At 47.8% G+C, this 13,585-nt stretch overlaps 1 protein-coding gene across 1 annotated transcript in view; it reads left to right on the top strand.

The window, feature by feature from the left end:
• LOC131269577 (uncharacterized) overlaps window positions 1-13,182 on the top strand; it is a 79,233-nt gene extending 66,051 nt beyond the window's left edge. Inside the window, exons 2-3 of the mRNA XM_058272023.1 lie at window positions 11,785-12,117; window positions 13,059-13,182. Of these exons, the coding sequence (XP_058128006.1) occupies window positions 11,860-12,117; window positions 13,059-13,103 (303 nt within the window). The 5' untranslated portion in view covers window positions 11,785-11,859 and the 3' untranslated portion in view covers window positions 13,104-13,182. The remainder of the gene's footprint in view (window positions 1-11,784; window positions 12,118-13,058) is intronic.
• The last annotated feature ends 403 nt before the right edge of the window (window positions 13,183-13,585 follow it).

Below are 13,585 nucleotides of genomic sequence, written 5' to 3'. Positions count from 1 at the left end.
ATGTTCTTCGGTGTTACATTCCTGGTTAGGCTGTAAGAGCGCGCTTCATCTTACTTTTATGTTCTCCTTTCATCTCCATGTCCCGTGTCCCCCCCCTCATGTGTGCACATATCTCTGTCACACACAATCTTTCCGTCTTTTCGGACGGGGGATTCTTCTTCCGATCCCTTGTTTTCTTTTCACACAGCGTGCAAAGTGCAGCGCGCGCGCAAGCGATGTGTGACCAGAGACGACACGCGTGTCATGTGGTGTGTGGATGTGTGTATGGGTGCGTATCTGCGATAGCTGACCAGCGGAGACAGAGCTCCCAGAAGCCACGCAGGAAGCGCCAAGGGAAGGCCAACAACAAAGGCCGGTAAAGCGCACTCCGGAGGAGGGAAATATGACACTAACGATCAACCTCCGGTGGTGCACACGATCCTGGACAGACTGGACAGCGGCGATCCAAGTATCTGTCTTCGAGTTGGTACACATACGGGGATTCATTGTGGTGTTCCACCAGCAGACCAGAGCAGCTCGGCGACAACGCAACACGACGCACGGCCGGACGGTGCTAATTGAAGAAGTTGTATCTCTATCTCTATCTCTTGGCAAGACCGACTGACCGAGAGCCGGTTAGTTGTCGGAGCACAAGATGCTTCCGGTTTCACCTTTGCCCAACCTCCCCGAGCAATCCGAGCCAGTGTTGTAAACCATTCGATCTGACGGTGCCAGAAGTTCAAGCTTCCAAGCACACACGCTCCAAACAGCAACGTTGGGAGGTTCGTTCGATCTTTATTACCCAACACTGGCGTCGTGGTTTGTGGCTAACAGGCAACCTAAAAAACAAAAAAAGTCATTAGCTTAATCACCATAAAAACTTTTATCCATAAACGGTGATGACACTGGAAAGAGGCCTCGAGAGATTAAAGATCAAACCCGGGGGAGGCGCACTTATTAAAATCCTCCACACAACAATCAATATGAAGTACGTGATGGTAGATCATACCCTTATTTTAAGCTCCCTACCTCGACAAATCAGCTGATCGAGACTTTAATTGCAAACGCGAGCCAAGAGGAGTGTGTCTTCTTGTTTATGTACACCCCGCTCGGGAGTGTCTCAAATCGCAATCTATTTTCGCAATACACACAACCGGTCATGTGCAAACGTTAACGAGTTTAAAAAATGTGCAAATGATTGCACTTTAGGCCCCATTAGTTTTCATTAGGGGAGGGGGGTGCGACATCCTCCAAGCTCGAGCTCCTCTGTTTGTGCCTTGCCGGAAAAGTCAAGAAAGAGCTGCGGGAATGGGGCTGATTTTAAGAACTTTTCAACATAGACGGAATACATTCTCAAATACGCAACACCTTTCAGGTTAGGGAATGGTTTGCGAAAGTGTAAATGAAACAACAATCTAGAGTTTCTTAATCAATTGCACCACATCCCGGGTCTACAAGAAATGTCAAAAGGTGTAGATATAATTGAATTTTACGTTTGACCTAAAACATTGCCTGTCAAAATACACATGTGAGAGGGGGTTCTGCATTTCGTTGAAAAGGCTCCAATCTCTAAGGATTGGGGATTGCCTGGAGCGGTTGGTTGCCGCAAATGGAGCGGTTGGTTGAGTGACGTGTGTGGCCATGACACCCAGGAGATTACGGCCGTTCCAGAAATTGCACACTCTCCCGACAATCACACGCGGAATGACACACGGTCAGTTTGGGGTGATGATGGATCAGCTCTCGCAGATGACCTCGTGATCAAAGGGACGGCGACACATCGTACCTTCCTCAGGCTAGATGAGGGGGCTCGGTCCACCTTATCAATCAACGAGGTGGTTTGCCAACTGAACAACATCTCCGTTCGTTCGCCACGAGATTTATTAGTCACGTACCTCCTCCTTGGGCTGCCCACGTTCTATGTGTGTCCGCGGTCGCTCCAACCGGAAGTCTGCAACCGAAGCTCAACGCAAAATGCGGCGATCGAACGACTTTCGGGTGCTCATTTTTCCACCACGCCATCTGGTATTCTTTGCACCAGAAAACTTCTTATTTTCGGACCTTTTCTTTTCGGTGAGGTCTGAAGGGGGGAAGGAAAAGAACCTCGCGTTCGATCGGGCATCATCATCACGTGCAAAGACCCTAACCTAAGAAACCCGCGTGGCCGCACACCATGTACTTTTATTCCTCCACCACCACCCGTGTTTTTTTTGCTCATACCCCCAACACAACGTTCACAACGGACGGCGTGTATCGTTACGAAATTCTGATAATTAGGCAATTTTTGCCCCCTTTTTCCCTTCTCCGAGGTACGTCAAAGTAAAAAAAAAAAACGGCAACTCCGGAGTATTGGGAGAGCTTACGACATTAGAAACACACCGTTGCAAAAAGCAGCTCATGGCTACTGCGGGAAGGGGCTATGAGGAGGGTACTGCACCCTGCGGCTAGAGAACATAATCCAGGTAAACAAGGCAAGCAAGAGCGATAGAGAGAAAGGGAGGGAGGATCGATACCGGTGGGAGCGTGTGTATTTGTGGCCAGCCCGCGTTTCAAGGTTAAGGCGTTCGATTCTTCCTTCGCTTGGACAACCCGAAAACACACATATGCTTGTGTTCCTTGAGAGACGGGTGTGTTTCCCGGTCGGACACCTCTTCCTGAACCGGTGCAGGAGGGTTGTGGGGGGATTTTTTCTTCTCTCCTTAATCTTCCCCCCATTGCACAACGCCGTTTGCATTGGGATTTTTGGGTTTTTTCGTGGGTCATATTTTGATAGGGAAAAACCATGCGGTGTGAACGTAAACGATACGCAAATCATCGTACGATGGAAATATCAGCAGACGTACGCTAAAAGGTACTGTTTTCCAAAAGGATGTAGAACAAAAAAGCGTGTACTGCAACACACACACATTGCACAACCCCGGGGAGGGAGCATTGGAAAAAGCCTAAGTGCAAAACTGAACCAATTTTCGACTTGCACACACTGGGGAAGCAACAAGTCTAGGCTCGCCACGCAGAACAGAGGCCTGACAATTACCCTAGACGGATCGTGAGGTGGCAGTTGGTGTGGTGGTGGTGTGGGGTGCCGAACTTGAGCTTGAAATGTCAACATACCTTCCCACCGTACGCCCCGGCCCGGCAACACGGTAGCACAAGAGGGTGGAGGAATTGCAGTAAATAGGGGTGGTTGGGGGGTCAGGCGCAATGCGGCAAACGAAAATGAGCGAAATTGCGTTTTGGTTTTTTGCAGCGATTTGCGATACAACTCTCCCCCCCTCATGCCTTTCCTCCTTTCCAATCAACCAAAAAGGCAAGGGGTTATTTTCTCAAGTCGCCGAAATTAAAGAAACGACCGCGCGAGATCATCCACCACTAGGCGATGCTGAAGAAGGAGGGTGCAGCAACGTTGCTAGGTGTACGTTTGTGTGTGTAGGTATGCTAATAAAAAAAATCGCATGCCCGAGGGGAGGCGAAGGGTGGAGAGAACAAAATCGGGGATTAGAAATTACGCCAGTGATGGCGAACCTTCTCTCTCTTTAAAACATTCCATGGCGTGGGGCGAAGCTCAACCCAAACATAACCTTGGAATGGTAGGTTAGATCATCAAAAGTCAAACATATTAAACTTGTAACAGCGTATACCCAGAGATTTTGAATTCATTTCTTTTAGTAATTTAATGTAAAATATGTCTCTTGCACGTGTGTTAAATTTGCCTTATAGGAACTCAACTTTAAACTCTGGTCGGACTCGACCATTCTTAATAAATTAATCAATAAATCCCATAAAAATTGATTGTGCCAGTTTGATACAGGTATGTGGCCTTTCTATAGCGTCCTCACAGTGAAATATCCTCGTGTACGTCCATCAAACGGTTTACCAAGAGCAACCGCTACCAAGGATCAAATCGACCTTTCGAAATCAAGATGAAGAACCCCCAGAGCGCTCCTCTGGAGTAGGTCGTTCCATTTGTGGTACCGTGTTTTCCCCGGTAAGGAAGTGCTGACTGCTGGCTCGCATGGTCTGCTTTTGTAGCCGAGTTTTAGAAAACCACACACCGAAAAGAGGGTGTCGACGAAGACTGGGGGTGATAATTGGTACACATAATGGAAGCAAATATTGAATGAAAATCGAAAAGGCAACCCGGCGCCGTCGTCCAACTACTGCACACCCTGGGGTAGGAGGTTATGTTTCCGGGGGAGACGAAGACGTTCGGAGGAGAGTTTGCCAGCACTGGAGCGAAGTAATATCTACCAACCCGTTAGAGGCCGTTGCACACAGGTTGTCTTCGTCGTCGTCGTCGTCGTCGACGTCGTTCGGCGGCTGTCTGGCTTGGTGGCTGGCTAAGCCGGCCGGCCGGCCGTTCATCTGCTGGTTCTGGGCCGGTGAGATGTTGTTGTGTGTTGACTCGAGGCGGCGAGGGGAGGGAGCCGGTTGATGGAAGCCAGGTTGATCGAGCGGGATGATGATGCGGTGTGCGGGTTGTGGATTGATTCGCTCCGTTTTCCACCCCTCCCTCCCTCCCACTCCCAGCCCAACCTCCCGATCCCACGGCCAAAGGGGAGGTAAATTAGCGCGAAATTGGGCCGCGGTAAGCTGCGCCCGGCCCCGAGGAAGGTATGTGGGGAGGTAAGACACACACACACACAACACACAGCACAACAACAAAATGCGCGCACCGAGAGACACGATCCAAGCACACGAAACGCACAAGAGGAAAAAGAAATCTGCCGCAGCACACACCGCAAATCGCAAGAAAAAAAAACAAACGTTCGTTTTTTGCTGAAAACAACTAAAAAAGAAACGACGTGAGAGCAGTGTCTTTGAGAGTGACCGCGATTAGAGAGGTGCGTGTACCACTGTGCGCGGGACGTGCGTCAAAGAAACGGCACACCGGTGTTGTGACCGTGACACCTACTACCACCTCCCATATGGGCCAACGGTGCGGCCACTCTGTTGCACCTCGGCGGGGTGTTGTGGTAGGGGGGGGGTTGGTTGCGTTTCCCGAAGACGGTTCTTGCCGAGGCACGCATACACACGCACCCTTCCGTCGTGCTGCAACCCTCGCTTGGAAGCCTTTCCACGGTGTTTGCGTTGTGTTTTTCCCCACGCGGAACCACTTGAAATTGTCACACAAATTTTCCTCCAAAAACCACGCACGAAAACCCTAAAAAGGCACTATTTGGGCGAAGCTGGCAACGAAACAACACCACGGGTCGTCGATAATGTGCCGTCGTCTTCGCGGGAGATCTGTCAAAGGGAAACACACAAAAACCTCGATCCAGCGGGTGCGTTTACGTACGCGGTTCACCTTCTGGACCAAGTACGCGCGCGCACTCTTGCACCACACGCACCTTCTTTTCCGGGGGCCCCCGGGTTTTGTCGATACGAACGGACGAACGGACTTACACGAAAGCCGGGCCAAGGGGGAACCACCGTTCACCGGAATGTCAAAGCAGACACAACAGACAACACACTGCACAGAAATGCCGGGCAGTGTAAATGTGGTTCACGGGTTTCCCTGTTGTCAGCCGCCTGTGCTTCTTCGCTCGTGGCGCTGGCTCGGGTTTTGGCTTGGGCTTTGGCTGTTGCGGGACTCTACCGGGGCGTCGCATAGCGACCGCGGGGGATCGTCGTTTGCTTCTCTCACGGCACACACGGGCCAACACACGGGTTCTGTTGGTAGAGGAGGCCTCCGCGTTTTGTGTGCCTGCCACAGGCCGGAGGGAGCGTTTGCACTTCTGTTTGGTCTAACCGGTTTGCTTCGACTGACTTCTCGAGATGGCGTGCTGCTGAGCCGGCCGCGCTTCTCTGCATCACGTTTCGCTCACCGTACCAGCCAAGGCCTTGGGCTGCCGCCACTGCCTGCTCGCTCGCACAGCCCTGTGATGGCATTTTGTGCTCCCTCTTGCATCGCATTCGTACGCCCCGGCTCTCACTCTCTGCTCTGCCGGGCGGTCAAAACTCATCACGCGATGTACCGCCGCCACACTATGGGGCAAGGGCGGACACAAATGCCCCGCGGGAAAGCTTTTGCCGATTCCAGTTACCTCCGAAAAAAAAAAAAACCAATGCTGAATGAAATCTTTTTAAAAAAAATTCAGCTGAGACTTTTTTCCATCCAAAATTTTATTTGTAAAGATGGTCACTAATTATGGGAGGTTCGGGATCAGCCAGCGTCGTGATTTCTTCGACAAAAAGGACTGTCAATATACACGAATCAAACCAGACCGGTAAGCCATAAATAATAGCCACCGAACACACCAAATTGAAAAAAAATAATGCCACTACACAACTGGAAATCAAGTTGCCCAACATGGATTAAATCAAAATTAAATTATACCACACCACGACATAATAAAAGCGATGGTATTTTTTAGCACCAATCCAGAAGTGTAGCATTTTTATTTTGATTAACATAGAAAGACCGTAGTTGAACATCGTTAAAAGGGAAGAGGTACATTTTTTTATCAAACCGGTGCCAAGCAAGCGTTTTCGGGAACGACATTTTATTATTGTACAAAATACCGTACACAAAATATTTCTTCCCATTTTCCATGAACATCGGTGCCCACAGTGCGGTACGAATTTTCCACCGAAGCCTTTGGTGCACACAGTCGAACACGCATACACACGGACAGATTGCGGTGGCCGCCGACACGCCGAGAGTGCAGCAGCATACGATGACCACATGTGTTTTGGATGTTGTTTTTTTATTTCTCGTTTGAAGACCCTGAAGGGCTGGCCAGGGTCCTGCCCGAGACGGTTCCTTCCTGGCACAAACCCTGAACCGTCGCCCTTCGTTTGCATGCAGGCCCTTCCCTTAGGCCGGAGTGCGTGTGCTGTTGTGCCGTGGCTGCTCTCTCGTCGACGAAATTTGTTTGGATTTGCCTTCCCTTTCGCGCGAGATAAGTCGGTGGCCGAGGCGCGCGCTCTCGCGTTTCTTACCAAGAAAAAGATCTGAGAGAATTTCTTACTCACGTTCTCTCTAGCTGTTCCACGCTCGACACATCTTACGCTCCAAACGACGGCGGCCGTCTTAACCCTTCGGTGTGCAGAGTGTGTCTTGGATAATGCGCAACCCGCGCCACTTCGCGACTTCATTCTAGGAACGGGGCCTTAGCGATCCCCGGTGTGTCTCCTTCCCGCTCGCACTACCGGACAATAATGCGCACTTGGCGAGCAATGAGATTCGATACACTCCGGCGGTACTGCCCGGAACCTGGCGAGACTGACCGATTCCCGGATGAATGTGGTCCGGGGGGTACGTGCGTCTCCGCGGTCCATTAGCTGATGGTTATTGGAGGAAGTGAATAGTACGTACAACAGGGCCAACAAAAAAGACTGCTTCCCCAGAGAGGGGACGACGATTTGTGTTCGACACGGCACAAACGAACGGGGCAGTACAACATAACCTAAAACAGGTACGCGCGTCAGGTGAACGCAGTTAAACCAAACAAAACGAAACTAAAAAGCCATTCTGACTATCGGTCTTCTTTCATATTCGCAAACGCTACACGGAGGCTTCGGGGCGGAAGAAGACATTCAAAAGTTGGCAACGCGGAATCGGCGAGGACTCCCAGACAGGAGGGATGGCGGGGGTGAAATGCTGCGTGCTGTGTAGTGCAAGAATGTCATGGGCAAAAATCGATAAAAATAATACCTGTTGTTGGCCTGTTTTACTACCACCGGCTTGTGGCTTGCGACGTCTTGTCTTTGCAAGCGCCCCCTCCCCCCCCCCCCCCCCCCCCCCACCCCGTCAGCCGTTTTTCCCTGTGCACTTCAACCATGTATCGAAGAACTCCACAAAACGGACAAGTGTTCCGAAAACACGGGCCATAATGCAATTAGTGCCGATGAAAACCTCGCGCCACGACGATGGTGTGTGGACAAAACTGGGCGAGAGAAAAAAAAGAAAAGAAATGCAATTCCCGGAACTCCGTCAGAAGCGGGATAGAATCGCTTTCGGCACACATATGCTCGGCAGACGATGGTGAAGACGGAAAGCAAAATGCAACCAAATCCAGGCACATGGGCCTGCTGGCGTAAGGACACAGAGCCAGACGACGACACACCATGTGTTCCGGTCGTGTCCTGCATCATATAGTGCATTTTGTGCCCGCCAGCCAGCCCCCGGAGATGAGGATGTGATTTTTGCTGCGCAAACGAGACACGCTGAAGTGACGTTAATGGCCGCCCCGCACCTTGTCCCCGCACACGACCCACATTACGGAAACCTTTTCGCTTTCTCTTGACGGGCCTCCGCAAAGATGCCAGAGATCTTTAAATGGGTTTTGCCGAATCTCGTCATTTCAATTTCGGCACACAGAGATGCACGCACAAAACAGCCTACACACGCTACAGCAGTTCACTTTTAACGACACCAGTACTTCCCCGTTTTAAGACAGAAACTTGCCCTGTCGAGGGTATTGAAAAATTTAGAAGAATCGTAAACCGTCGACGCAAAACCCAAAAGAAATCTTTGATGGGCAAACGAAGATCGGGAGATTGCTTACAACCTCGTTACCTTGTTAACACTCCATTAACGCCATTGGCGAGGCAATTTTCATTCGTTGGAAAAATGGCCTATGTTGGCATTCACTCAGAAGGTGCATTAAAAAAACCAACCAATAATTTTCAATCCAGAGATAATAGCGCCATAGCTACTGGTGACCAGTGTGATAAAGGCTATTCGAATGCAGTTTCGCAATTGATGTTTCATCTACGCCTGACGCTTTAACGACGCCATCTTGTTACCGATGCTTACTAGATGGGATTTTTACAAATACGCCCGCGAGCTACAAATTGGTTTGCTAAATCTCATCATTCTAAGTACTATAAGACATAGAAACTCACGCCCGCACAACGACTCGCTACAAAAGCACACTTTTCACGACACTGGTACTTTCATTCAAGGCGTTTTTAGACTTTTAGATGAATATTAACCCCAGGAGGAACACACCACGCACTAGAACCACTTGCAAACTGATGAGGCGAAGAAAATCGGCACTGGCAAGGGAGCCAGACATCACTGGAAAAAGTAGGAAGCATTCACTAAGAAGGTGAATTAAAAAAACCAACCAATAATTTTCAATCCAGAGATAATGGTGCCATATCGCTACTGGTGACCAGTATGATAAAGGCTATTAGAATGCAGTTTCGCAATTGATGTTTCATCTACGCCTGACGCTTTACCGACGCCATCTTGTTACCGATGCTTACTAGATGGGATTTTTACAAATACGCCCGGGAGCTACAAATTGGTTTGCTAAATCTCATCATTCTAAGTACTATAAGACATAGAAACTCACGCCCGCACAACGACTCGCTACAAAAGTACACTTTTCACGACAATGGCACGTTTTTAGACATTTGGATGAATATTAACCCCAGGAGGAACGCAGCACGCACTAGAACCATTTGCAAACTGAACTGAAAATCGACACTGGCAAGGCAGCCAGACTTCACTGGAAAAAGTAGGAAATTCTATTTTTTGCAAGGTAATTCAAAAAGCAACTACAGGAAAACTACATATCAGAGAAATGAGAATAGACGGATATCGTACCGATTTATAACAGGATTTGTAGTGCAAAGTTATGTGCTGTTTCGCCAATGATGCTCCAACTACGACTGACGCTTCACCGACGCCATCTTGTTTGGCACGCACAACGAAACTCTACAAATGTACACTTTTTACGCATGCTAAACCGGAACAATAACGAACGGGAAACCGCTTGCAAACTAATAGGAAAATCGTGATTGTTAGCAATCTTGTAAAAACAGCTGCCCGCTTGCTATTTCTCGGAAGAAATTTTTAACTATAACTTGGTTCATTGGTCAATTGGTTACTACTTACATCGCTATTTCGCTCCAGACTTCGTTTGACGCTTCACCGCCGCCACCTTTCGACCAAGCCGTTGAAAAAGTCGCACGCACCAATGCAGGAAATAAATGCAAAATATAATCAAACCTAGCAAAGCATGGATGGTATCAAATATCATTTTGATCGAATGCAAAACCGGGAACGCCGGTATTCGGACACAGAACAAGTTCAATCGTAACACCGAGGTTTCACACTAGACGCTCCAACTCCAACTGACACGTCACGAACTTTCGATCGAAGCTAACTAGATGGGATTTTGACAATTGATGTTTATGTCATTTCGCGGTTGGTGTTGTGCAGGTTCCGTTATTTCGAATGAGTGTCCAGCGAAAAGTGAATTCCAGGCAAAGAATTTTGTGAACAGTCCGTCGAACGATAAGCGAAGTTACCAAGTCGTCAAGAAAATTACGGTGAACAAAAATTTATGGTCATCGGATGATTCAAGTGCAATGCTGAACAAACCCGGAGCAGTGCAGACATAAACGCCACCAAGTTCGCCTCCCACTGGGAGTTTATACAGGTAGCCGTGGTTCCAATTGCGTAGTGCCAAAGTGGTTTCGGTTCTGACCAATGTCTGCCAAGTGGGGCGCTCCTGCTGACGGCTCGAAAGTGTGGCGAAATGCGTCGAATGCGGTATTTTAGCGAAGTACGTGAAATATGTACGTCTCGAAACAAACGCGGAAGCAATAGGGTGGTGGTAAAAGTATGGCACACAAAACGACCCATGGAAAATGGTTAAACCGAAGCAGAGGATGGCAGCGGCGGACCCGTAAGCAGGCCCGGTGGAAATAATCACATCTACAGGATAATCAGCGGGATGTCGCTAACCCGCGGGGGGAACGGTGAGTTCCCGGCTAAGGACGTTGATAAATTAACGTGCCATTTGATCACAATAAAAATCCATTAATCCTTTGCCTCCCCGGGGTCGATTGTTTTGAAAACAGCCAGCAGCACCCCTTGGCCCTTGGTCCCCGGACGAACGCGAACCATATTTTTTGCCCGATGCCGCGCAGAACCCTCCCGGATGCACCGGGTACGGTAAGGCCAGGGACTGTCGGATACGGTGGGACTTGCGAGTGACATTTTTTCCTCTTTTCTCATTGCAGTTGTTGCTCTTTGCTGTGCTCCTGTGGTTCATTTTATGTTATCACTCGACCCAAACCTTCGAAACCAGGAAGAAAGGGACTGACTAAATGGAAAGTAAAAAAAACTGCTATGATTCGTATAGTTTGACGAACAATGAAAACAAAAAATGTGTCACCGTAGTGCAGGGATTAGATGGACGTGAAAAAAACGATATCTTAATTACATCAAGCTTCCTAGTGCTGTGCAGCCGGTGTACATAGTTCCACCCCGTTTCGCCGGTTCGGGGTGTCGTAGGAAAGCAATAAAACTCAATATCTAAAATCGCTTAAATGCACTCAAAACGTCCATAGCGACAGCCCGCCCGTACTACCCCCGGTAAGTAAACCGGCACCCCTACGCGGAGCAACGACAAAAAACACGCAACTGAAAAGCAACAAGGATACGGAACACTTGGAAAAAAATTACACACAACACAGAACACAGAAAAAAATAACAGCTCGTAACGAGACGGAGAAGAGGCTGAAAAAAATGACACCCATTACTGGCAGAAGGGGGAAAAATTAACTTCGTGCAATTTGATAATGCTGACAACGAGCAGGAGATGCCGCGACCCATCAGACATGGCGTGGTGGTTTTTTTTTCCTTTTTTGGTGGTGTTTTTGACCGGGTTGCGCCCTGGTAATGGGTCGGCTTAATAATGGCTCGCTGAAAAGCTGATATTGTCTAATGATACAAATATACGTCATCCTTTAAAACCACCCCCTGATGATGCTGATGTGCTTGTGCTGCCCGCTTCTGTGATACATACTCATCCATTTTTTTTTTTGTTTGTTGCCTTACAGCTCATCGGGATCACGCTCCTCCGGTACAAACCACCCGTGGTGCGCGCAGGACAGAGTAATACAGAGCACCGGAGAATGATGATGGACTCTCGGTGGGGCTTCCAAACCGGTGGATGGATGGAAAGATCACCCACCCGGTCCCTATCGCGGGTCAACTATTATGCGGATTATGGACGCGATTGGGAATGTAGAGCGAAACCAGGTGTTCCGGGATACGGTTGCCATGTCCCGAAGAAGAGCTGGAATGAGAAGCACATGTGGAACATAGCTGGTGATAGCATTATTCAGCTTCTGATAGAGCAAATTGAAGGATACAAGATGCCAACGCAAGGGGTAAGCATCACCGCTTGAATGTTGTCAACAAAAATGTTTAAACTTTTCCGAATATGTGACCAGAGGCTGATCAATCCGTTCCAAGCGGTGGGATAAGGCCCTCCAGAACGTTACATTACCCTATATGTTTCTTTGTTTGCTAGTCCCATGGACGCGGATTTATTCAAACATGTTGTACCATCACCAGCAAGAACTCCAAATTAATGACATCATTACTTAATGGGTTTTTATTTGACTTTATTATTTGCTTAAATCAATTTTCTTCTAGAGTTTTTTTCAGCAAATTGGCGAATGATTACGCCAGTATTTATGCTATTTGGAAATTCGTGTTCTATGTCAAACTGATTAAATGTTAAACTGCTCCATTGAAGAAAACAAAAACCCACCAAACGAAAGCGTTAATATAAATATTTTTAGCATCTCTATCAATTTTAAATTTATATACTGTACGTATTTCAACATAGGAATTTTTTAAAACTGAAAATAAGAAAATTGTTCTATTTTGTCCTAGAAATTAAATTAATAGATGTGGTTTTTGTATACTTTTATAACTAAAACCTTATAGATCCATCATGTAGTACCTTTCTATTTGAATCATGCTCTTTACTATGGCCTCGAAATCTGACTCCGAGCTGGATTAAAAATTGTATAGTATGAGCTAATCTTTTTTTACTTCGCTTCAGTCATCTCTTTAATCATATCTATTATATTGTAAATAAGTTCAGGATCTTTTTTATAAAATGTGAATAGTTACCACATGATATTGCGATTTCCTTCCTGATGCCCCCTTAGACTTTCCACCTCTGTATACCGTGTAGATGTTTACTTATTTTACACAACATGTCATTGATTATTACCAGTATACAAATGTTAAATTTTTTTTCTCAAATTCTTGTAGACATTTAATGATAGCTTTTAATTTTCTACATTGTGTTTTTCAGCTAAAAATACACTGTGAAACACACGCACGGCATATTCCGCCCTGACTAAAAGAGAATAATTGTCATAAATGTCGCCTGAAAGAAAAACAAACAGTATGCAGAACCTAGAGGATAGAGCAGCGAGCACAAAAAAGCATAAGCAGTCCGTAGCAGTTCCACCGGCCATTACTATCCATCTTCAGCCGAGTCTTGAATGGGCGAACGAGTGACAGCTCGGGAATGAATTATGTAACCGATGCAACATACCACCCGCATGTGTGTGTTTTCCGGGCTGGACCCTTCGCCCGACCATGGACCACTTCCTTCCAGCAACACGCCGTAACCGCAAACCCACCATCGGAGGTCCGGCGCGCAGATGCGCGGTCCCGTCGTAGCCGTACATTATGATTATGTTTATTAATCTAATTTTTATGGTGATCGAACTGCCCGAAGCCGGTCGGACGCTGACCGGTTGGTCCATGGGGCCTCGGTTATTATTGGCAATGTGCAGCGGCAACGGTGTCCGAGTGGTGCCCGTAATCGGAGAA

The sequence above is a fragment of the Anopheles coustani genome, chromosome X (assembly GCF_943734705.1).
Source record: "Anopheles coustani chromosome X, idAnoCousDA_361_x.2, whole genome shotgun sequence".
Taxonomy (NCBI): Eukaryota; Metazoa; Arthropoda; class Insecta; order Diptera; family Culicidae; genus Anopheles; species Anopheles coustani.
This window is presented reverse-complemented; position numbering and strand designations above follow the sequence as displayed.